A 24,322-nucleotide genomic window follows, 5' to 3' on the forward strand; every position below is an offset into this window, starting at 1 on the left:
GGTCTTATTCAGATAAATTTTCTCCTTAAATCATCAAAATTTGGTGGATTCTCTGTTCCATTTTCATTCCACCACTTCTGGCCTTTGTGAGTTACTAGTATGATCAACAACATAATAACAAGCCAAACTATAGATTCAAATTACTGTTTTTTCAGTATCCACTTTGCAAAGCCCAAGGATTTTCAATTCTGGTGAAGAAACTTAATCCACCCGTTCGGCATGGCCAAGGTGATTGGCAAGGAGGAAAATTTTTGGAGATTAAAGGCTTCACAAGAACCCTACAGGAGGTGGTCGAGTTGTGCTTGCAGATCTTGGATTGACACCATATTGATGGTGCTCTGTACCTCTTCAAGGGTATATTCTGATTTCAGCAGGGATTGTACTTGAATATGGGCTTCCACAATATTTGTCCTGCATAAAAGTAAATTCAATCCAATTAAATTTGAATAATTACTTTTAGTCGAACTTAGCACTAAAGAGACTGTTTACAAAATACTTGGGTTGAATTAAGAGACAACATAAGCTAATTAAATTGAACCTCCCCGAATCATAAAATACTGATTACATGAGATTTATCAGTTTGGACTTAACAGGCATGGCATTCTCCTAATTATAAAAATCTCCATCAAGTACACTATAAAGAACTACAATAGGTCTAAATAATCAAAGTATAAATTAGCACTGCAAGGGCATCTCTCTTTTGTGTGTTTTGGAGAACAGTAGGAAGGTTGAGCAGAGAGTCAACAGATCCATAAAAAGGGAAAGTAATAAAAAGCATGAAACCAGGTTAATCACCCAAATTCTCAGATACTCAGGTGAGGGACAAATTGTGAATTCTATGTGTGAATCAACAACTTACTTTATTGGCTTGAAAAGAATTGTTCTTGTTGATGGGTTCTGCAGATAAAGCTTCATTTTTTCCATCACCTTCGGCAACTCTTGCTGTAAGGAAGCACTTACCTGTTGGAGATATGTAACTTGAAATCAGCTCAATTTGAATGGTAATGTTTTTGTAATTTATCTGTCCCAAGTTTTGTTATAACTTCAAATTCCAAACATAGGTACCAGATACAGGCAAAGAAAACATATCAAAAGCAATCTTTCACAATCAGAAATATTGTACATTTTTGTGGTTTAGATATAACATCATCTTGTTAATAATTTTTTGATTTAAAAATAAAACAAGAACAGAGTATTTAGGTTGTGATCTTCCAACTCTGCTAGATTGCTTCTAATGGCTTAATTGGGCTATCATAGTGTAAGAGAGAAGGAGCCACAAAAGCTGCTTGGGAATCTTGACCACAACTACAACAGTTTGTTAGTGACCCTTGTTGATGCAATGTCCTATAAAATACTACAGCAAACAAGCACCTGATTTACATGACATACCTTCTGAACAAGTTCGGCCACCTTATCAGGAGTAGCAAAAGCTTGATCCTTGAGTGGTTTTGCCATAACTGAGTCTAGCTTTTGATTCTGACTGCCCGATGATAATGCAACTTTGACAGCTGTTACCTACAAAAGGTAAATTGGTGTTGCAGTTTATCTTGAAGGCTAAAGATAGTCTCTCAAAAAAGGAGCTTCAGTAACTAGAAGATATGAACTATTAATCCAAGATAGATGCCAGGCATTCAGCATATGACTGTTCACAAGGGTTGCTGCATAAAATAACTTTCCAACACTGTAAATCTCATACAGGCACAGTAAAGTCTTGGTACCTTGTATTGGATTTTTCCACATTCTCTTATGGATTTGTTATAACGTTAGAAAAGAATTTCAGATTTCAGATCTGAGAGAACTATTCTCAGAGTTAATGAATTCTTCTTATCTGCTCCATGAAAAAACATAAAGCTTCGTGTGTTTAGGTTGTTCGCTTATTTCTGTATCACCTCTATTTGTTTTCTGAAATTCCTAAATTACAGTTGTTCTGAGAGTATCACATAAGAACTGATTTCCCTTTAAAAATATGATGATAGACAAAGAGAACAAACCTTAGTAACAAATGAAAGCATGGGATCCACAACTAGCTTAGTGACCGACATAATAAACTCCTCACAAGTGGCTTTGAGGCTTTTCTCCAGTTCCTGCAAATAAACCAATGATCACCCATGTTACATTGCATGGCAACACATCAAATTGGTCCAACAAATTGTGCACTTCATACGTACACCAAATTTCTAATATTTTTTTTGTTAAAACAAATTCTGTGCTAGCTTTCATTATTTCCCATGCACATCTTGAATTTAATGTAACTATATAAGCTTGGTATGAGAACCAATACATGTAATTAGTATTGTCCCATTGATGGGTGCATAGGTTCTGGCACTCTAAAACCATCTATTGGGATTGGCAGAGAGAATGAGGCAGGTCCATATATATAAACACACTTTGGGAAATGACTTCTGATGAGAAAAGTCATGTCAGTCTTCATTTGAAACAATCCTTCTTCCTTTTTTTTTTGGTTTGTTCTAGCAGTAACAAATTCCAACATTTGTTCGATTGCTGCATGCATAAATCTAGCAATCTAAACCATCTATTGAGCTTATCAGGAGGATAAGGCAGATCCAGTCAACCTATGGATTGAAGAATGAATTCACAAGTAAAAAAACATGTCAGTCTCTTAAACTAATGCTTCTGGTTTTTTTTTTTTTTCCATTTTTGATTTACCATTTTTGAAGGTTTTTTTTTTTTTTTTTTTTTTTTTTGTTTCTTTTCCCTTTTTTGGAGTGAAGTATCCATGATCTTGTGCTCAAACATGAGCATGGGGTTTAGAAACATTTCCTGAACCTATTTTTCTGTAAGATAATGCAGCCAAAATGAAACTTTTAACCAACAAATGTTCAAGACAACCATTTTAAAGATATAAGATCATCAATGAAAGCCAATGTCACAAACCTTCTTGGCATCTATTTGACTTTCCAAAACTCGAGGTGATAAGGTCCTTGCCAATGAGGTTGATCTTGACCAGTCGAATAGTGAGGCTTGACCCCTAAGTATGCGTCTTAGATGCTCCTGTAAACGAAACTTAAACTACATTAAAAAAAAAAAAAAAAAAATCTTCCTTTTTGTAAGAGATATAAAACAATGACTACATCTCTATTTAATAGACTTAGATGCCAGAAAAGACATTCCATAGCAATTATATAGTTGAGCATTTTTTTTTGGTTTCTATTGGTGTGCCAGTCAGACTTGTACAAGTCTAAAGTTTTTTTAGTATTGAAGTGTTGTTTTCGATACTTGGGCCCTGTTTGGATTGATCTGTGAGAAGCTAAAAGCTCTTTTCTAAGATCAGTAAGAGTTTAAATACTGGTTTGGGTAATTTTGTTATAATAAAAAGAGTTTAATAAGTTAAGAAAACGTTGCTTCCCCTAGAAGGCCTAGGGAAGTTATTTCATGTCTAAAGAAATTTTAACAATGCCAATATTGTCACTTCAGCTTGAGCTTCAGCTTCTAGCCAGACTCAAAAAACAAAAAGCTCTCCCGAATTAGGCCTCAGATGATCCATTTTAAACATTTGATAGACTTCTTACTTTGGAATCTCTCTGATCATGATATCATTATTACAATCATGTAACAATTTTGACATCTAATGACAGCACTATCTTAACCATGATTCAAATAAAATTGAAGTAAATTTCTCTCCCACCCCTCTGTTTCTGTGTAATCCTCCCAAGCAAAAAGGATTTAAAACTCATAAGGTACACAAAATAAACAAAACTGAAGAACAGAGCAGGTTTCAGGCCCAACCCACTTCAGTAGAACAAAATTCCCTACTTCCACAAGAGAAACTCTGTGTGGTTCACAAGAATAATTTTTTTTCATTCTTGATGTAGTGCACTTAAATCAAGGAAAGCTTCACCTCCAGAACATGTGATTAGTTTGCAATGCATAATGGTAAAACAGTGAATGGCACATTAAGCTCATGGAGAGTATCAGATTTGGAGGTACAAACCAGTAAATGAGAGAAATCAAGTTCTTTGTGTGTGACTGAAAATTCTATATCAAATGGAGCAATCTGGAAAATCAAAATTTGGAAATATTAGTCATACAGTTTTACTTATTCAAATAATTGCCTAGGAAACAAAGGAAGAGAAAATGGGAAGATAACCTGCTCCCTTAAAATAAGAAGATGCTTTATAAGGAAAAGCTGTCCATCCATTGGTGATGATCTCTTTACAACGAGTTTGCTTGCTTTCTGAAAGAAAAAAGGAAGAATAAATTACAAAGTGGTGCATACATATGAACAAACTGCAGAACATCAAATGTAGCTGTTCAGTGAAGTGAAAATTTACTCCTGATGGAGGAGTCAATTTATGGGCCATTGACCAGATTACAAATTATTCTTTAGCATATTATCATAATATTGTTTGAACTTATAGTACTACTGAAAAGCTTACTCACTTGGATAGATAGCGAGCAAACTTCCACTGCCTCCTGATATAGATGGATAAAAGAAGCAGCTGAGCATCAAAAAAAGGGTAAAGGCAAAAAATATATTTATTCACAAGCCAAGAAGTTGAAGAACAGTGATTGCACAAACACTCAAATACCTGGGCTAAACCAGTGAAAACTGCTGGTTCCAGACAACGATACAACTTCGACAGGCAAGACAAGGTTTTCTCCAGTGGGGGGTACCAAGTTTTAAATACATCTGGGTTTTCATCAGCCTGCAATTTGATAACCAATTGGGAAGAAAGGATATGAAGCTTAGTAAAAATATATTAAGTTCTATGCATGCAAATCAGAAAAAGGTTAGTACATCAGCCAGAAACAAGCACAGAAACAGAACATATATGTTCTCCACTCATGCACTCTAAATATATGAAATTTTGCAACTGGACTCACACAAAATCCTAGAAGTTAAACTAATCCTCCAACTTGACCACAAAGAGCAGGGAAATTTACAAATAGAAGCTATCAAAATTTACAACACATAATCATCCATATAAACTGAAAAAACAAAAAGGAAGATAAGTGATCCCTACAGAAGTAGTTCCTGATTTTGACTCAGCAGATTGCTCCAGCTTTGCAGGGTAATCCAAGTCGTCTTCAGAAGGAAGATAATTTGCAATCTACAAAAGAAAAAAGAAAGCTTCACAATAAGACCAGTGTATATGGAGGACCAATGGGAATTCACAAGAAAATGTTCCCAGAAAGAAAGGTAAGCACCGATAAAAACACTGCAAAAACATATGCAGGTATCAGTACATGAATTCACATTGTCTAATTCATTTTTATCTGAAACCATAGGTGAAACTTGTGTTTGTAAGTTCTTTCAACTTCCCTCCGGAATGGGATTGATTTTTCAAATTTGAATGTCTAAGAAAATTCATAAAAAGTCTGATGAAATTACAGATTATGCAGAGCAACAGATAGTGAAGTGTAGCTACTTCCGAAGATCAATTCTTCATTCTTACCTTTTCACACACTTGTGCAATATTCCAGAAGCACATAAGCTGGTTATTTTATATGTACACAAGTAAATCTGAATCCAATGCTTCTAGTAAATGATCAAGAATCATTCTAATAAATTCTTCACGATGACCAATATTTCAGAGACAAAAACCATTGGAAAAACGGTATCTCCATAATTTCTCTGATATTTCAAGACTCTCAACAATGAGGTCATATATATGCAGCCCGCTCATCAGAAAAAAATAATGATCCGAGAAAGAAAAAAAGAAAAGAAAAGATGAGGTCATGACATGTAGAATACAGTCCCAGAAGGAGATAAACTCCACCTCCAGCTAGTAAGCATCCAATTTCTCATCAAATACAGTACAAAACAACAAACAAGTTTTACAAGCCCATCCATAGAATACAACTAGAATTAACAACAAAAGGGAGCAATCTGTGTAAATAAAAGATAAAGTAAGTGATATTGACAAAGTGCATTTGAAGTGGAATACACACCTCATCACGAATATGTGTTCGAGCACGAAAAGTCAATCGCTCATGAACATCGGCTAGAATTCTATGCAATGTGGGGCGTAATCCAGCTAATGATTCACCCCGTCTACTGATCTGTTCTCCTAAAACTTCAACTTTAAGGATATCTATGAGTTCGCAAAGAAAATCAAGATTTGTTTCATGAATAAGTTTTGGGCGAAGTGTATCATACAAATAAGTACACCTGCAAATCAAATCAACATCATAAGCATAGGATATAAAAGTAAGGTCCAGGTGACCAAACTTCCTCTTAGAAAAATTTCTAAAGTAAAAAAGAGGAGGGTGGATGCCAGAAAACAAATATATGAAAGACAAAGAAAAGCAACATACTGCAGAACAACCATTTTTTTTCCTTTAAACAAGGACCGATATTTCAACATTTTTTAAAATAAGAAATGCAATTATTTAAGGAATAAGGGGAGTTTTGAAAAGGGGAAATCCCTCAATGAAGAAAAGAACAGAAAATGGGATAATGTAGAAAAGCGAGAGAGTAATTATAACATAAAAATTTAATGAGAAGGTAATCACTTTCAGAATGTCAGAGAAGGAGACCCTCTTTCTGCATGGACCTCTATATTATGGTTAGCTGTTCATTACAGCAGAGAACATTCACAAAGAACAACTAGAACAGATTTCTTAACATTGTGCTGATACCTCCAAGGACAATTTCCCTGTGGAAAGCACCACTTATTAACATGGTAACATCGGCGAAATCTCCTTCCCAAATCATTCATTTGATTTCTATGACACTTTCCAAGCAAAAAAAGGAATACTACCCACAGAGCATCTTTCCATTCACCAAGTTTCAAGAGAGGAGGGGAAAAAAAGTTATCACCCAAAGCTTTATACTTGTGCAAAGTAAGGTGTTACTTCGATTCATTGTCCTAAAGTTTATCAGTGCGGTTATTTTAACACCTTATGTTAATTAAACACAAAAGCTCTACTCAAAAGAAGATAATAGGAAAAGCTAAGGAAAAAATGAAGCAAAAACAAGTAGCTGTACAGTATCATTCAAGAAACTTACAGAGGATCTATCAATGGAGCTAAATTTGAAATATCCTCGGAAGAAGAAGGGAAAAAATGATCAAAGAGCTGGTGCTCAAGTTGACAGACCTGCCATTTACAATAATTTCAATTAAAATGGCTTAAAATCTTTCATATGATATCTATGTTCTTTTCCACTAATACAGAGGTTTATAACAGGGACAGCAGTAGACTCTTCAGAGAAAAAACCAATTTGATAATATGCATATTTAAATGATACACCATACATATGTGCAAGTTTTATCTATAAACAGATTCACATGTTAATAACTATTAGCACGCATATATCTGTGGAGACTGTCACAATAATCAATACAAGACTTGGAAATGAAGTAGGCTATCATCGGCTCCAGATCTATCTGGAAAATAAAGTAGGACCACAGACTACATTGTTTAGATGATATGAAACACATTAAATGCAAGTCAACACTATATCAGGAGTCTTTCTTATGGCATAATGTCGTTTCATTTGAAATAATAATGTCAGTCCTTCGCCCCCTTAGGAATTCTGTTTACAATGAAAAAAAAGGGCTAGAGTAAACAACTCCAGTGTAAGTTCTTCCTTGCTACAATTTTGCTTCACATATTGCACCATGTCAGAATAAGTCCAGACCAACCTTATAAATAACTCTGACCAATAACACCGACATTTTTCTTTTCAAAAATAAAATAGCTCATATGGGTCTGTTGGCCAAGAGATGTAGGCGCAGCAAGCAAAGTGGAAAAACTCCCAGCATTTAATTTATAAGGAAGGAAAATACAATCACTGAGATTAAAATAGTAAAACACAGTGTAGAATTTCTATGTAGGTATAAATTTCTTTCCTGAGAATGGGGTTTCAGAAGAAAACTTATTAAATATACCCTGTCGGAGTATATAGAAGAATTCGGCTCCACTGAAGAGATAACACAACCATTCGATTTTGTGGGTAGAAAGTAGCAAATATATTCAACTGCTTACGTAATCCATGCCTTGAAGATGCAAATTTTCAATATTTAATCACTCAGAAACTAACGACAAAATTGGTAATCTCAACAGCACCTGCATTAGGTATGCACATCCAGATCTAGTCAATGATGGCAAGGCCTCTTTCTTGGCAAACTCAGAGATCCGTTGATGCACAATGCCTCTTATCTGGATAGCATGAAACAAGAGCATTTATTTAGGGTGAAATGACCAACTAGAATGAAGAATAAAATTATGAATCACCAGGTTACCAAGGAAAACCGCTGTTCACAGTACAGTCTGTGGCATTCTGAAAGAATCTGAACATATTCTTTCCTTGATGATCTGCTTTCGATGTCTTCCAACAACGGCTTTAGCTGCAATCGCTTATAACTGTTAGTCTCCTTTACTTAAGAGAGATCAAGTTGAAACATATAAATTCCTCACATCCAAGAGATAGAAATCTGATGACAAAGATTTAAGATAGGGAGGCTTTTGCAGATGATTCATTCGCATGGAGGCTTAAATTAGCTAATCAGGCAGCTAATAGGCTTGCCAACAAGGAACTATTTCCTCGACTGATTTTAGAGAACTGACCTCCTCCCCCATAGTATTACCAGGGATGTCCTACTTCTCTAGATTTATTTTCTCTTCGATTCTGAAGGATCTTCCAAACTTCTAGTGTATTCCTGGTTTCTTTTTCATTAAATTTTTGTTCCTGTCCAAAGAAGGAAATGAAAGAAAAGAAAAGTATAGAAGAAGGGTAACATGAGAACATTTTTCCTCCATGCACTCCAAAACAATCATCTCAAGATTGAGGTAACTTGGTGGGGAAAAAAATTCCAAAAAAAAGGGAACTGTGGGGCTAACCATTTCTCTTAACTTCCTTTCTCTCTGTTTCTTACAGACACAATGAAAAATAACATTTGAATTCCCTTCTCTCCTCTATTCTCTAGTAGTGATCCAATAGACTGTGCCTCTCAATGGGTTTTTCAAGTTTCATCTGGTTTTCATGCACTCACATGCTATAGACCTCTAGTGGGTATTTTGCAAAGAAACCACTATCCTGAGAACCTCTTCAAGTGAAATATCATTGAAGTCCAAATTTATTGATTATATTTTAAGATACATGCTGCATCATCTTGTGGGTTCTACATGTGGGTCTCAACATCAAAACTTCAAGCCAACAAGGGAGTTGAGTAGACACTCTTCTGGTAATTGCATTTTCTACACCAAATTTAATACCAGTCCAACCCTGTTAACCCTAGTCAGTGTGTTACCTCCTGATGAAGCTTTGGAGTTGAATCATGAAACGTGAAACGGACATGTGGTCACCACCAATCATGAGGTTAGACTATTGGAACTCATCTAAGAAATTGTTGATTAACAGGGAGAGGCTCATAAGGCAATAACAGTGCCTCTTGATAATTTTGCTCAATTTTTTGAGTCATCTCCCACTAACATGACAACTTTGTCTAAAACAACAGGAAGGCAGAAAGGAAATGGTTACCTCACTTGCTGCTGCCTTAAAGCGGACATAAATGACAGATGCCTCTACACTCTCGGAAACAGCTGCTTTACTGCCTCCACTGCTCCGAATTGCTGCCTGTACCTGATGAAGGAAACAAAAGAGCATATCACAAAGCTTTTTCTTTTTCCATTCATATTCATAAATAGTAAACTGTCAACTCATAAAAATAATTCACCTGAGAAGAAGCACTTTTGAGAACAGAAACTACATGAGAGCGAATCATACCCAAAGCTCGAGACTGTCAAAAGCATGCAAGGCACGTGGTCTTTAGACTTTTGGCATTCAAAACAAAACTTAAAAAGAAAAAAAGTCCCATCCAGTAATGAACAGTGAAAATTGACATCCATCACTACGCCTGATCAACCACTTAAAACTGTTATAACATTATAGTCAATTGAGTACCTGGAGTTGTCTGAACTTGACCAAGTAAACACTTGATTCTGCATACTGTGGATTGCTCTCAACATACCTAAGCATGGTAAAAAAAATAAAGATAAGGAAAAATTTTCAAACTACAGAAACTGTATTCTCATAAAAGCCAGTGATTGTCTGTATCATTAATAATCAGCATGGTTAAAAAAGCTAGCTCAGAACCATAGATTATACACAAAGGACTAATTTAAAAAAATACACTTACGATATGCACTCATCAAGCCGTTTAAGCAGAGGTAGAAAGTTCTCATTGCCAACATTCATGTTTGGAGAATAAAAACTGGTAGCAACCTGCAAACAGGAATACAATAAAAAAATGCATGCAATTTACAAATAAAGGTGTGCAAGGCCATCTTCAGGCATTACGCAAAGTTTAACAACCACATTAAAAAATGTATAACAAAGAAAATCTAGGAAAACTTCAAGAAATCAAAACAGAGAGAGAATTCATTTAGCAATATTAAGATAGAGGAGTCCCAATCTCTACACAGGCAACAATTAGACAATCAATCATCCATGAATTTCATGAAACAAATGCAGATTGTAAGCGTATTTTGCGTATTGGCAATTCTAGGTCAAAATTCTCATTGCCTCGTAGCTCATATTCTTCAAATCCTCTCCTGGACACTTGCCTTTTCCAAATTGTTCGTGTTTGAAGATGGCTAGAGGAATTGGTACCTGCATTTGAGGTGATGGATGATAACAAATAGTGATCAATTGTATTTTAAATTTTTATCCTTTTATTGGAAAATGAAATTGAAGCTTAAAAGTGTAAAACATTGTGTTTAAAACATTTGGATCGACTTCTGATCAATCGAACCAAATGGTAACAATTTATCTTGAACTCAAAATTTTCAGTCTTGTCCAATCTATCAAACTTCGATCACACTTGTGAATTTTCATGATTTTCCAAACAAATCTCAACCATTGGATGAGTTTCAAAACCCTAATACTTAAGCCCTCTTTCTAGATGTGGTGTGGGCTACTATAAGAGAAAAAATCCTGGGTTTTTGAGCTTTAAATTTCTCTTACTATATTGGGGAGTGTTTGCCTTGTGAGAAAATTTATGGGTTTGAATTAAAAATCAATTTTTGAGTGAAAAATCTTTGTTCCAAATGGGTTGATTCATTGTGTTCTTCATCCTATCTCTCATATTGCTCTCATATCTAACTTATTGGGGTAAAACCCAAGATTCTTCTTGTGTGGACTCAAGAAGAGGCCGAGATCAAAACTTAGAGTAGATTCCAAGTGTTTTCCTGAAGTGGTGGTAGTTGAAGCTTGAAGGTTCTAAGCAAGTGGTCCGGGAGAGGATGAAAGACTTAGGCTAGGTAAAACCTTGTACTATGCTATTTTTTTCTTCATGGTGGATTATTTGATTACTTGAGGTCCGTGGTTTTTTTTATCTCTTTGGAGGTTTTCCATGTTAAAAAATTGGTGTCATTGTCTCTCCTTTCTATCTTGTCTTTTGATTAGCATTTCATGAGTTTATGATATTTTTTATTGCGTTATGGTGATTGAATTAATTGGAGCATGAGCTGAAATGTGTCTATTGAGTCTTTGAAAGAACAAAATATATATTAGTTGTTGATTGATGACAAGGGGCATGTGAAAAAGAGTTTTTATTTTGATAACTTGTTTGGGAGAGTGTTGGTGCATCCATTGTTGCTTCCGATTTGCTTGTTTGTTCATAGGATTGAAAAAAAGAAGATAATTGTTTTAAAAAAACACCTATTCAAAGCCCCCCCCCCCCCCCCCCCCCCCCCCCTTCTAGTTGTTATCCATAAGTAAGATTCATCTTCACAAATGATTTTTTTCTCTCCCTTTTTTCAATTATAAAATTTTATGTTAATATTTTAATAAAACAAATAAGCGAGTTTTTCTAAACAACCGTTTGCATAGAACATAAATGGCTCATTTTCTTTATGAAGAATTAGAAGATAAAATAGTTCATAGTCAAAAAATCAGCAAAGCATTGAACCTCTAGCTAAGAAGAGCCCCAAGGAATCAACTACCAAGAGCTTCATCAGCATGAAATTCTTCACACGGTAAGCACTCTTGCATCATGAAATTTTGTATTGAGTATTTGAACAAAAGTTACAAAACAAATAATCAAGTTTTATAGGACTTGTATCATAATTTATAGGGGTTAGCAAGCATTCTCTCAAAGCATTTAAGTAACTAACCCCTAAGTCAAATTCCCCACTAACCCCACCCAAGTACCAGTCAAAGAAAACGGAAAGAAAGAAGCAAAACAATGGATTCAAATTATTATTATTATTAAAATTGTTATTATAATTAAAATTATTATTATGATTAGGAAACAAGAATATGGCATAAGTTTTCAAGTATAGTATACTAATATCAAGGTAGGTGTCACACAGCTGTCCTTGAAAAGCAATTACCTAGGGTCTCCCTAACTTTTCAAGTTTTATTTGATCTAAGTTAGATGACACAAAAAAATTGTTTTTGAGAAATTTATGGTGGAGAGATCAATCCTTGCGCATTCAATTCGCCAATCTCTATTTACTCTTCTAGTTTAGAGTCTTCAATCTCTCTCTCTCTAGACCATTCCTCTTCCTCAACATCTTGGAACTTAATTTTCATTGTAATTTGTCAAACAAAGAAATCAATGGCCTTTCCTTATTATTGCTTTCTCTATTTCATGTCTACTTGGAGGTATCTTTCCCAGACATTAAAGTATGGATATTCACCCCTTCATGGTTGTTATTTACATGATCCTTTTTATGGTTTCAACCAAAATTGTTGTTCTGGTTATCCTGCTCTCCCTCAACCATATCTTCGCAAAATATTCATTTAGAAATCAAAAGGCCCCATGTAAGGGCTAAGTTTTTGCCTAGAAAAGTTTACTGTTGCCGTGTTGCAACTGAGGAAGCTCTATAGAGCCCTTAGTCCTGTATGATTTTGATGTATATGGGCAGTGGAGACTCGGAGAATTGATCGCCTTTCCTTCACTATTCAATAGTGATAGGTTTGTGACACAAACTCCTTTTACTAGCTAGAATTTCTTAGGTTTTTTTTTTTTTAATTTAAATCGAGGACCCTTCTATGGCTAAGCCCCTAGGACTCTCCATTGGGGTGTTGACCGCCCTGCAACAACCAGCACCGAGTAAATTCAGGGTATCATCAGTGGCGGGATTCAAATCCAGGACCATGTGCCATTTATTGGGACCACACTTTCCAATATTCGCCTTGACCAATTGGGCTATGGTGGGTAGAATTACTTAGGTTCTTCTTAGAGAGGTAACAAATATGTGGTAATTTCTTTTTGGGTTTTGGTGGTAACATCGAGTAGGGTTCTTTGGCAAATAGTCACACTTGCTTTACTCTTGAGTAATCTAGTTAGAGTGGAATGCCTAGATTTTCAAGGATAGATGGAGGCCTTTAGAGTCATTCTAGGATGTGTTTATTTCCTTTCTTCTTTGTAAGTGTTAGTTACCTTTACAAGTTTAGGCACTCCATTGAGTGTGATCATGTTGGATTAGAGATATGTATGGGATGAGAGGAGGCTGGTACTGGTTTGCAGTGGAGTAAAAGTCTTTTGATATTTCTATAGAGGAGGTCAGTGAGGGGTTAAGAGGTGTCATTATGGAACAGGGAAGGGGCTTTTCAGCCTTGATTAGGTTCAGGGATTTGAGCTTAAAATGTTTATTAGAGGGGGTGGAATTTTGCTATAGAGATAACAAGCTGCAAAAGTGGAACAAAGTTTGGGAGGAGGGAGGTAGGAAGTTCGAGCAAGAGTGTCGCTCAATTGGGGCAGGAAGGTTCATTTTGTGCTCAATCATCGTTGTAGAGGCTAAGAGGTTTTCTTTGGTCTTTCCAAAAAGGAGGGGTCCATGGGGGATGGCTCATTTTGGCGGAGAAGCTATGACTGTTAAGGGTCGTTCTTGTAGCAAAGGCCAGGAGAGTGGTCCTTTCAATTGAGAAATGGAACAGTTCAAGAATGGCAACTAAAAGTGAGTCTCTTGTAGACATAGAGAAAATGTGGACAATGTGGGAAATGAAGCTTAGCTTCATCTCGGGGAGAGTGAGGTTCAAAGTAGAGAGGATAGTTACAGGCGCTATTTGGTGAGTAGACTTGTCAAGGGATTTTTCTTAGCAACAGAGTAGTGTGCTTTGAAAAACTGGGCATCTGGTCTCTAGTCATTGAAAGGGGATCTAAAGATTTTGGCGTTTGGGGATGCAATACTTTTGTTTGCCTTTGAAGATTGTTTTAAAGCAGAGAGTGTCCTTGTTAGAGGAAAATGGGAAAATCTTGCAATCGGCAAGGTGGAAGCTCAAGACTGGGTGTTTGTTAAAGGAGGGATCCATTAGGAAAACGTGGATGAGAATGTTGGGTTTGCCTTTGCATATGTGGAGTTGGGAGGAGTTCATGAAGATTGGGAACTATTGTCGAGGTTTTGTTGCAGTGGATGAAGATACGACTTATTCATCATACTTGCAGTGGGCAAGGATTTTGGTGAAGCTGGACTTGAGAGCCTTGGCAAGGTTGTTTCAAGTGGTAGTTGGCTCGTCTACTTTCTCCTTGCAATTATGGTGGGAAACCCCTCTTAGGCTCTTGAAAAAGGTTCTGAGAAGCTATAGCAGTGGGACTTCAAATTTGGAGGTTAGGGGTGATGAAAAGGGAAACTCACGCACTAGTATTAAAGTGGGGAAGGAGTTGTGCCTTGTGCAGACTAATGGATATGACGTGTCGCCATATAGATAGGAGAAAGAGGGTTGGTGAGGTTGCAACTTTCAACCTTTCTGTAGGTGTAGCAGGTGCAAAAAGAAAAGGTTCGCTCTCTTGGAGTGGGCATGTTCCTTGAGTGGGATGCTTTGAACTTGAGGGATATGGCAGGGGGGTCTTGATTTTTTGGGATAATAGGATGCTAGATTTGATTGGTATGAAAGTAGGAGAGTTCTCGATTTCCTACCAATTCAAGAATTGTGATGATGACTCTTGTTCAGTCTTTTCTGAGGTCTACGGCCCTACTACAAGAAGATACAAAGAAGCATTCTAGGATGAGCTAGGGGGCATTAAGGGTTTGTGGCAGGACCCTTGGTGTGTAGGTGGAGATTTTAACTTAACCAAATTCCCTATGGAGCGAAATAGGAACTCAAGGTTGACTTCAACTATGAGAAGATTCTCGAAGATAATTAAAGAGTTAAAGTTGAGGGACCTTCCCTTACAGGGGGATTTTCACTTGGAGGGGTGGTTTGAATTATCAATCTCAGTTGAGATTAGACAAATTTTTAGTCTCTAAGGGTTAGGAAAGCGTTTTAGTGGGGTAGTACAAAGCCTTCTTCCTAGATTTATCTCTAATTAGCACCCTATATTGTTAGATTCAATAATGTGGTTGAGGGTGGAGGGTTTTAAAGATTTGTTACAAATTAGGTGGATGGGGATTCACTTAAGTGGTTCCTTTAGCTTTAGTTTGGACGAAAGGTTAAAAGCTATAAATTCATTTTTGAAGAGCTACAATAACGAGGTGTTTGGCAATATTACTTCCAAAAAAGAGTTGGCTTTGAATTATGTGGTATTTTGGGATTCCAAGGAAGGGACTAGGCTCTTAACGATGAAGGAGCGGGATGCTAGGCAACTAGCTAGGGAGGAGTTCAAGAAGTGGGTTCTATTGGAAAAAACTTTTTGGAGACAAAAATCAAGGGAAATAAGGTTGAAGGAGGGTAACACTGTGATAGAAATATTGGGTTTTTTCACAAAATGGCTAATGGCTAATGGCTAATGCCCATAGGAGAAGGAACTCCCTAGACAAGATTAAAATAAACGGTCAATGGATCTTTAGGGAGAGTGAGATTAAAGAGGGGATGGTTCGGGCCTTTTAGTCTCTGTTAGCTAAAAATGGGGATTGGAGACCCAGTTGTTCGGGGTTGTCTTTTGATGTTTTAGGAGATGATGAGGTAGTTTTGCCAGAGGTTTCGTTCTCTGAGTTAGAAGTGTTCAAAACCCTCTCCAATCTCAATGGGGATAAAGCTCCATGCCCGAATGGTTTTTCCATAAAATTTAGGCAATTTAGTTGGGATTTTGTGAATGATGAGGTAATGGGATTCTTTAGAGACTTCCATGAGCAGGACAAATTTGTGAAGAGTTTGAATGCTTCTTTTTTGGTGCTTATTTCAAAGAAAAGGGGAGTTTAAGATCTTAAGGATTTTAGGCATATAAGTTTGGTCGGCAGCCTTTACAAGTTGTTAGTTAAAGTGTTAGAAAACATATTAAAGAAGGTTGTGGGAAAGGTAGTGTCTTATTCCCAAAATGCTTTTGTGGAAGGAATACAAATTTTGGATGCATCTTTGATCACTAATGAGGCTATTAACTCGTTGTTGAAGAGCAATGCTTGTGGTTTAATTTGCAAGCTAGATATTGAGAAGGCCTATGATCATGTCAATTGGAATTTCCTCCTAATGGTTCTTAACAAGATGGGTTTTGAAGAAAAGTGGACCAAGTAGATCAATTGGTGTATTTCTACCGTGAGTTTCACAGTCCTTCATGACCATTCTCTATCAGGATTCTTTCAAAGCTCTCGAGGCTTGATGTAGAAAGAACTTCTCTCTACCTACTTATTTGTGATTGTAATGGAGGCCCTCAATTGCTTGCTTAAGAGGGTTAAGGTCGGTGGTTTCTTGTCGGGTTGGCGGGTGAGAAGTAAAGGTGGGAAGGGGTTAGAGGTCTCACATTAGTTGTTTGTTGATGATACTTTAGTTTTCAATGACCAACTAAAGTTGTTTTCTTCGCTTGGGAGGCGACGTGGGGGAAGGTGCTCACTCTGGATAGGCTCCAAATAAGAGGGGTGCAACTTCCTAATTGTTGTTTTTTGTGTGGTTGTGAAGAAGAAAATGTAAATCATATTCTTATACACTATATAGTGGTTAGAGCTTTGTGGGATATTATTCTTGGGTTGGTAAATGTTAAATGGGTCTTTCCAGAAACTGTAAAGGAGGTGTTAACTAGCTAGAGGGGCCCCTTTGTGGGGAAGAAAAGGAAAAATGTTTGAAAATCCATACCGTTGTGTATTTTTTGGACGGTTTGGAAGGAGAGGAATAGACTAACTTTTAGGGGGGGTGTGTTGAATATCCAGAAATTAAAGAATTTTTTTGTTTGTAATTTATGGAGATGGGCCAAATTGTATTTAGGTGAGGAGTCTATCTCCCTTATAGGCTTTTTGGAGTAGGTAGCATCCACTTAAGGGAAGGTGAATCTTTTCTGGTCTTGTTGCTCTTTTTTGAGGCCTTAGCCGCCTTGTATACCCCCTGTATGCTTTGTGGCTCTTTGCCTATTTTTTAATGCATTTCTTGTTTACTTATCAAAAAAAAAAAAAATACTTTAGTTTTCAATGAGCCTTTTCGAAATCAATTGATTTACTTGTGTTTATGCGGTTTGAGGCCATTTTTGGGTTGAAAATTAATTTGGAAAAGAGTGAGCTAATTCCAGTGGAGGGTGTGGAAACAGGAGAAGAGTTAGCTCAATAGTTTGGGTGCAAGGTCGATGTTCTCCCCTCATTTTACTTGGGTCTTCCATTAGGTGCTCCTTTTAAGTTTGTCTCAATTTGGGACAATGTAGAAAAAAGGCTTTGCAAAAGAATGGAATTGTGGAAAAGACAACACATCTCCAAGGTGGGAGACTTACCCTAATATGTAGCACCCTTTATAGCATGTCTGTCTATTTTATGACCTTTTTTTGTATCTCAAGGACAATCAAGATGAGGCTGGAGCAAATCCAAAGGGATTTTCTTTGGGGAGAAGGGACCTGGGAGCGAAAGCCTTATTTGATAAGGAGACCATCATCTGCTCAAACAAAAACAAGGGAGGATTGAGGGTATGGTTTAATTTGCAAGCTAGATATTGAGAAGACCTATGATCATGTCAATTAAAATTTCCTCCTAATGGTTCTTAGCAAGATGAGTTTTGAAGAAAAGTGGATCAAGTAGATCAATTGGTGTATTTCTACCGTGAGTTTCACAGTCCTTCATGACCATTCTCTGTCGGGATTCTTTCAAAGCCTTGAGGCTTAAAGTAGAAAGACCTTCTCTCTACCTACTTATTTGTGATTGTAATGGAGGCCCTCAATTGCTTGCTTAAGAGGGTTAAGGTTGGTGGTTTCTTGTCGGGTTGGCGGGTGAGAAGTAAAGGTGGGAAGGGGTTAGAGGTCTCACATTTGTTGTTTGTTGATGACACTTTAGTTTTCGATGAGCCTTCTCAAAATCAATTGACTTACTTGTGTTTATGTGGTTTGAGGTCATTTTTGGGTTGAAAATTAATTTGGAAAAGAGTAAGCTAATTCTAGTGGAGAGTGTGGAAAATGTAGAAGAGCTAGCTCAATAGTTTGGGTGCAAGGTCGATGCCCTCCCCTCATCTTACTTGGGTCTTCCATTAGGTGTTCCTTTTAAGTTTGTCTCAATTTGGGACAATGTAGAAGAGAGGCTTTGCAAAAGAATGGAATTGTGGAAAAGACAGTACATCTCCAAGGTGGGAGACTTACCCTAATTTGTAGCACCCTTTATAGCATGTCTATCTATTTTATGACCATTTTTTGTATCTCAAGGACAGTTAGGATGAGGCTGGAGCAAATCCAACGGGATTTTTTTTTGGAGAGGAGGGACCTTGGAGCAAAGGCCTTATTTGATAAGGTGGACCATCATTTGCTCAAACAAAAACAAGGGAGGGTTGAGGGTAAGGAATCTAGTGTCCCTTAATAGAGCCTTGTTGTGCAAAAGGAGTTGGCATTATGCGGCGTAAAAGGGGCCTTGTGGCAAAAAGTGCTTAGTGGTAAATATGGGGAAGAAAATGGTGGGTGGTGATCCTGCAAAGGAAGAAAGGTAGGTCTCTGGAAAGCCATTAGAAAGGAATGAGACTTTTCGAGTAGCAGAGTTACTTATTCAGTGGGTAATAGGAGGAGGATGAGATTTTAGATGGATAAGTGGTGTGAAGACGAATCACTAAGATTATCTTTCCCTTTTGTATTTGCTCTAGCCACTTCCAAAGAAGCTTAGGTGGAGGATGTTAGGAGCTCTTCATTTGATAGGGGTTGTTAGGCATCCCATTTCTCTAGATGACTCAATGATTGGGAGGTAGATATGGTGGAGCAGTTTCTCTTGAGGTTGAAAGGGCAGAGGGTGTGCAATGATAAGGAGGACGAGTTGTTGTGGACAAGGAAGAAGAATGAATTTTTTTTTGTTAAAGCTCTATACAAGGATTTGGAATCGAGAAAACAAACGGATTTCCCAAAAAGTGTTATTTGGAACTCTTGGGTGCTGCCTAAAGTGAGCTTACTTGGATAGGAGGCCACCTACAATAAGATCTTAACTTTGGATCACTTAAAGAGAAGGAGGGTGGTCAGTGGCAAATAGAAGTTTTCTTTGTAACAAGGAGGAAAAATCAGATGATCACATTTTCATCCACTGTGACAAGACACGGGTTGTATGGCATCTTCTGTTTTCTCTTTTTGGTGTGTCTTGGATGCTTCCCTCTTTAGTGAGAGAGACACTCTACAGTTGGCACGGGTCTTTTATGGGTAGGAAAACAAAAACGGTTTGGCATATTACTACTTTGTGTCTTTTTTGGACAGTCTGGAAGAAAAGAAATAGTAGGGCGTTCGATAATGAAGAGCATTTCGACCAAGGTATTAAACTTATTTTTCTTTGTAATCTTTGGGCGTGGTCCAAATTGTTCATAGCTTTGGGTCCTTCTATTGTAGATTTTGTGGATTAGATAAGGTCTTGTTGAGGAGCGACATTTTTTGTTGTCCCTTTTTGTTTTTTGGTGGCACTTTAGGCGCCCATTGTATACTCTCCCTATGTACTTTGGGGAACTTTTGGCATTTCTTTTTTTAATATGCATTTTTCTTTACCTATCAAAAAAAAAAATATTGGATTGGAGATTCAGTTCTGTAAGTAGGTTATGGAGGTGTGTTGGATTGGAAATTTGCCTGTGTGAGTAGGCTGTGGAGGCTTGTGCTATGAGGTTATTTCTTTTTTTTTTTCTTTTGCCTTTTTCCAAGAGGGGAGATATGGGACATGATGTCACTGTCAACTTTCCAATTTGGTTGATTGAAATGTCAGGCTAGAAAACAAAACATATTTAGAAAATATATTATTTGAAGCAAACCAAAACCCTGATCAAGATAGCATTCAAACCTTACATTCTCCAACTCGTCAAAGTAGTTGAGTTTGCTGCGAAGTGCTTCTGCAAACTCAATCAGTCTTTGTTTCTCTACTAGCTGCAATGGGAACAAAAAACCATGTAAGAGATTGATATTGTGTGAGAATATATCTTCAAGAAGAATAAGATAAACTAAACTAAACTAAACTAATTGTTATCAGGGGTTATGAACTTGAATTTATAAAGCTTAAACTTGCTCATCCCTAAATCTTAGAATGGGTAGTGGAGCTATAGAGTAAAATAAGTGATTATCCATCAATAAATGTGTTTCCTTTGGACTTTAATTATAATGCAAAACAATCTCTAATAAGTAGAACTATACTTGATGATTGGTGCACCGGATATAGTTGGATACACATCAAGGTCCACCCCATGTTTTAAGGATAAATGAACGCTTACAAGAAACCCATTACATTTGCTTTACAATGTGCAGAAGGACAACTGAATTATTCCTTTTGTTATTGAACCAAATTCAAGTTATTACTTTACTATTTTATTTTCTAAGGTATTTCCACATACATGAAAACAAAAAGATAACTGCTGTCTTTAATAATAGAAAGTTAACAAAGACAGAGTGTATATAGCTGTGTACCCCTATGTGGATTTGAGGAGTTGTTGTGTCCATAACAATACATTACATAAGACAAGCAATTAATTTAGTTATGCCTTATTTGAGTTCCATGGGCACGACCTATCTGATTTATCTTAGGACTTCAAAACCTTAGGCACTAGAAACTGTGATTTGTCATTTGAAACCAAAACTCATTGCAGTCAACATTCTGTCGACATAAGTGAAACATCAAATACCAATGAGAAAGAGAAGAAGTATACCAATCGGTCACAAGCATCATGAAGAGTTTTAGTCTTTGTTGCTACTGCTTGGTGCTGCAGTTGTAGTTCATTAAATAAGTCAAGGGTAGCATCCACCTGCATAAAAGGTAGCTCAGATATTTTAAGAGGCATGAATGGTACTCCAAATTACCAAAAGGATCAACTGAGATAAAATTGATAGAGATTTTAGAAAAACCACTGAGCTTTGAACAAACTTAAAATTACCTGATGAAGTATATCATCACATGTTTGTATGCGCTCTGTTAACGTGTTTACGTAGTGGCGGTACTTCTCCTCTGTCTAATGAAAGAGAGGAATCAGATGCCATATGCCCAACTCACAAAATGGACCATAACCAAATATTGTGCAACAAGAAACCACTACTAACCTCTGACTTCATGGCTGATTCAAGATCAGTAAACCACTTATAGAACTGCACCATGGAGGATTTATATTTACAGAAAGAAAAGCTTTAGCTATATAGTTGTATGTTCCATGGAACAATACAAAATCGGAGGCAAAATATTAAAGAAACATACTAATATCAAAATCTTACCATACTAGGCTTTTGCTCGAGTACAATCATCCTAATGTACAACACTTCACAAAAATTGAAGGTAAAAAATATAGATTTGACAATATGGATGGGAGAGCAGGAAGAAAAAAAGAGTAATAAATAGGAAGTGAATGCAGTGATAGCTCCACTTAAACTAGCCAACCATCAGATGTTGCCTACATGAAACCAATTTTCCTAAACTGCTATATCTAGGATTCTAGGGCTATATCCTCTATTAGTTTGTATTCCATTAGACCTTTTGTTGATGCCTCAACTCCCATCCTTCTTAGCATTCTCATAGTCCTTACATCACTTCCATTTTTTTCCTCTACTTGAATAGCAAGTTCTTAAGTTTCAGTCACTGATATTGCATATTGTCAAATCAAATTTGCCAACATGCATGTTGAGTGAACATCAAAGCCCCTAGTCCCTGCTGTAAGCTGTATGCATGACATAAAATGATAAGGCGCAAGAAGCCACTTATAAGACCAAATTTTTTACACGCTGACAACATATGTATTTGAGTAAAGCCCCATAACGCCAAGCATCAGCAGCCTCGAGTGAAGCAAGTCTGCAACATCTCATGCATAACACATTCACATGCATGTGCATAAAAGAGACATACATATGTACATAAATACATACACACAGATCTATATATCTACATCTACAAACATACACACAGTGGAATGTTTTTTCTCCATTCATCATGCATTTTGTTATTCTTACAATCATGATAAACAACTGATGCGGGACCACATACACTTCCAAAAGCTTAAGCTAATGTAAGACCCAACCAACATTAGTAATCACCCGACGTGGACCATTAGACTTTTGTTTGTCCTACGTCAACAACTTAGTCTACCATAGGAAGTGATCAACTGTGGTACAGGTTCAAACTTCAGTCAGGATAATTTGAAATGAAAAGATGCACAACATGGAAGCGCAAATACAAAACAGACCATTACAAATGTGCAGCAGAAAAAGCAAACTGCTATGACCATGAAACAACATAGAGCCCTTTATCAAAACAAAAATATCCTTTGAAAAAAGTAGAAGGGGAAGGTGAGAGTTTCAACAATAAACATGAAAAAGGAAGATGTCCAGTTTTCTCAAAGCCATTACTGTTATATGGGGAAAGCATGGTTATCAAAAATCACAAGATTAGGTACAGAATGAATCCAGTAATCTACCTGATTTGTGTTGACTAAAACTGTCCCTATAGCTCCAGAATCTTCCCAAGTGTTATCCTTAGTGTTAACGGACAAACCATTCTCCCGCCCTGAGATATGCTCATGGGACTATAACAGAAAGAGACAGTTATTTTGACATGAAAATTATTGCCTTGGGAAAAAAAAAGAGCGTTTTATTAAGTTAAATGTCATTATGTTGCCTGATTTGAAAATTTGTGTTAACAGAAGCAGCATAAAACTCACCAAATTGGCTGGAAAAGGTCGCTCAGCAACCGCATGAGATAATGTTGCTATAGCTGCTTGTTGCTGCTCAGTCAATGGAGCATTCTGTATAAAAAAAAATTGGGGAAGGTGGGAAGGATGGTGCACAAACAAGAACTCTATCAACAGTTGTTTTATCAAAACATAACAAAAAAGAGCTTCATGATTGACCCAACACATTGTTGAAGGTATTGGTGAAGGCACAGATAAGCATTAAACCTAGCTTACATGACATAAATTCCACAATGATTCAGAGGAATCATGAACAAAACAGAAACCTTCCATCAATACATAAATTTACCTATGACCAAAACAATGCCCACAGAGAAAATTCAATGGATATAAATGTGGATGAAAGTAAATTTTGCAGAGGTGGCGTATAATTCCTCGGGAAATTGTATAATATGGAGCATGAGCAAGAGAAGGCAATTGAGAGGTAATCAGAAATTAAAAAAAAAATCAAAGAGAAAGAAAGAGGACCTGTTCCCAAGTAGAAGCGAAATTGTAGCCTTTGGAAATTGCAGCAGACTTAGGGAGAGTAGCAGAAGCAGGCTTGGTGGCCATGAGGAACCTGCAGAAATGAAAACAACCACAAGTCCTTCGTTCAGGATCTGGAAGCTTAGGGCAATTGCAATTGGTCCAGTAATGAAATAGAAATAGGAATTATAAATGATAATTCTCAAGCTTCTATGGATTCAGATCACAGATCTGGGGATATACGTAAATATTCTGATTCCTGAATTCAAAAGGTAGACGAGAGAGAGAGAGAGATTTGTTACCAGGAGAGAATCACCACCGCCTCACCCCCAACAACAAAAATCAAGATTCAAAATCCACACTATTCGATCTGCGTGATCTCTTCAGTCTTCACTGAGACGCACAAGGAATCTCTGATGTGGCAAACAGGGCCTTGCTCCAACGTCCACCCTCTCTGTTATATGTTTCTTATTTTATTTTTATTTTTGTAATTTCTTAAATGGAGCGTGGGGGGCTGGGTTGGGCTCTCCTAATATGAAAATGGGCTGGGTCGGGCTTCTCCTAATATGAAAATGGTTAAGTTCATTCGCCTCCCCGACGTTTTGCCAAATGCATCTAATCCTCATTTTTACAAGTTTAAAATTTTATAAAATATTTCCCTTATTTTGAGAGAAAGGGATGGTGAACGAAAATTAGAAATGAGAATGATAAAAGGGTATTTTATATCTAACCAAAATCTAAAAGTAAATAAAATTAACCCTGTGAAAGTTGGTGAGCCCAATTATGGCCCACTGGGCCGGGCTTTACCAGCCAAGTTTCAACCCAACCCAAATGACTGGGCTTATTTAAAAGCTGTTCCATCAATTTTTTTTTTTAAAAAAATTAATCTATAAATAAATTATCCTTATATGTTTTCATGTGTTCCACATT

General features: G+C 36.9%; 1 protein-coding gene across 1 annotated transcript; it reads right to left on the reverse strand.

Annotated features, from left to right (window-relative positions):
* Positions 1-4: 4 nt before the first annotated feature.
* LOC117925017 (conserved oligomeric Golgi complex subunit 3) lies at positions 5-23,842 on the reverse strand. The gene is made up of 26 exons (XM_034843809.1): positions 23,695-23,842; positions 23,396-23,486; positions 22,898-22,981; positions 22,655-22,762; positions 21,294-21,338; positions 21,131-21,205; positions 20,906-21,001; positions 20,055-20,132; positions 10,107-10,192; positions 9,872-9,938; positions 9,645-9,707; positions 9,449-9,550; positions 8,211-8,315; positions 8,035-8,127; positions 6,974-7,062; positions 5,914-6,133; positions 4,986-5,072; positions 4,551-4,667; positions 4,402-4,434; positions 4,109-4,195; positions 3,953-4,015; positions 2,896-3,012; positions 1,992-2,084; positions 1,390-1,515; positions 860-960; positions 5-411 (listed from the first exon to the last, which is right to left on the reverse strand). The coding sequence occupies exons 2-26, from the start codon at positions 23,477-23,479 to the stop codon at positions 279-281; spliced, it is 2,352 nt and encodes a 783-aa protein (XP_034699700.1). The 5' UTR covers positions 23,480-23,486; positions 23,695-23,842; the 3' UTR covers positions 5-278.
* Between the last annotated feature and the right edge of the window lie 480 nt (positions 23,843-24,322).

This window comes from Vitis riparia, chromosome 11 (assembly GCF_004353265.1).
Source record: "Vitis riparia cultivar Riparia Gloire de Montpellier isolate 1030 chromosome 11, EGFV_Vit.rip_1.0, whole genome shotgun sequence".
NCBI classification, from domain to species: Eukaryota; Viridiplantae; Streptophyta; class Magnoliopsida; order Vitales; family Vitaceae; genus Vitis; species Vitis riparia.

Bases quoted from the DNA above. Each gene is read 5' to 3' on its own strand.
- LOC117925017 (XM_034843809.1), bottom strand. From the start codon at position 23,479: ATGGCCACCAAGCCTGCTTCTGCTACTCTCCCTAAGTCTGCTGCAATT. The intron at 8,128-8,210 runs GTAACCTGGTGA...CATGCTATCCAG, and splicing joins GTGAACAGCGGTTTTCCTTG to ATAAGAGGCATTGTGCATCA. The intron at 961-1,389 runs GTATGTCATGTA...TATCTCCAACAG, and splicing joins TGGCCGAACTTGTTCAGAAG to GTAAGTGCTTCCTTACAGCA.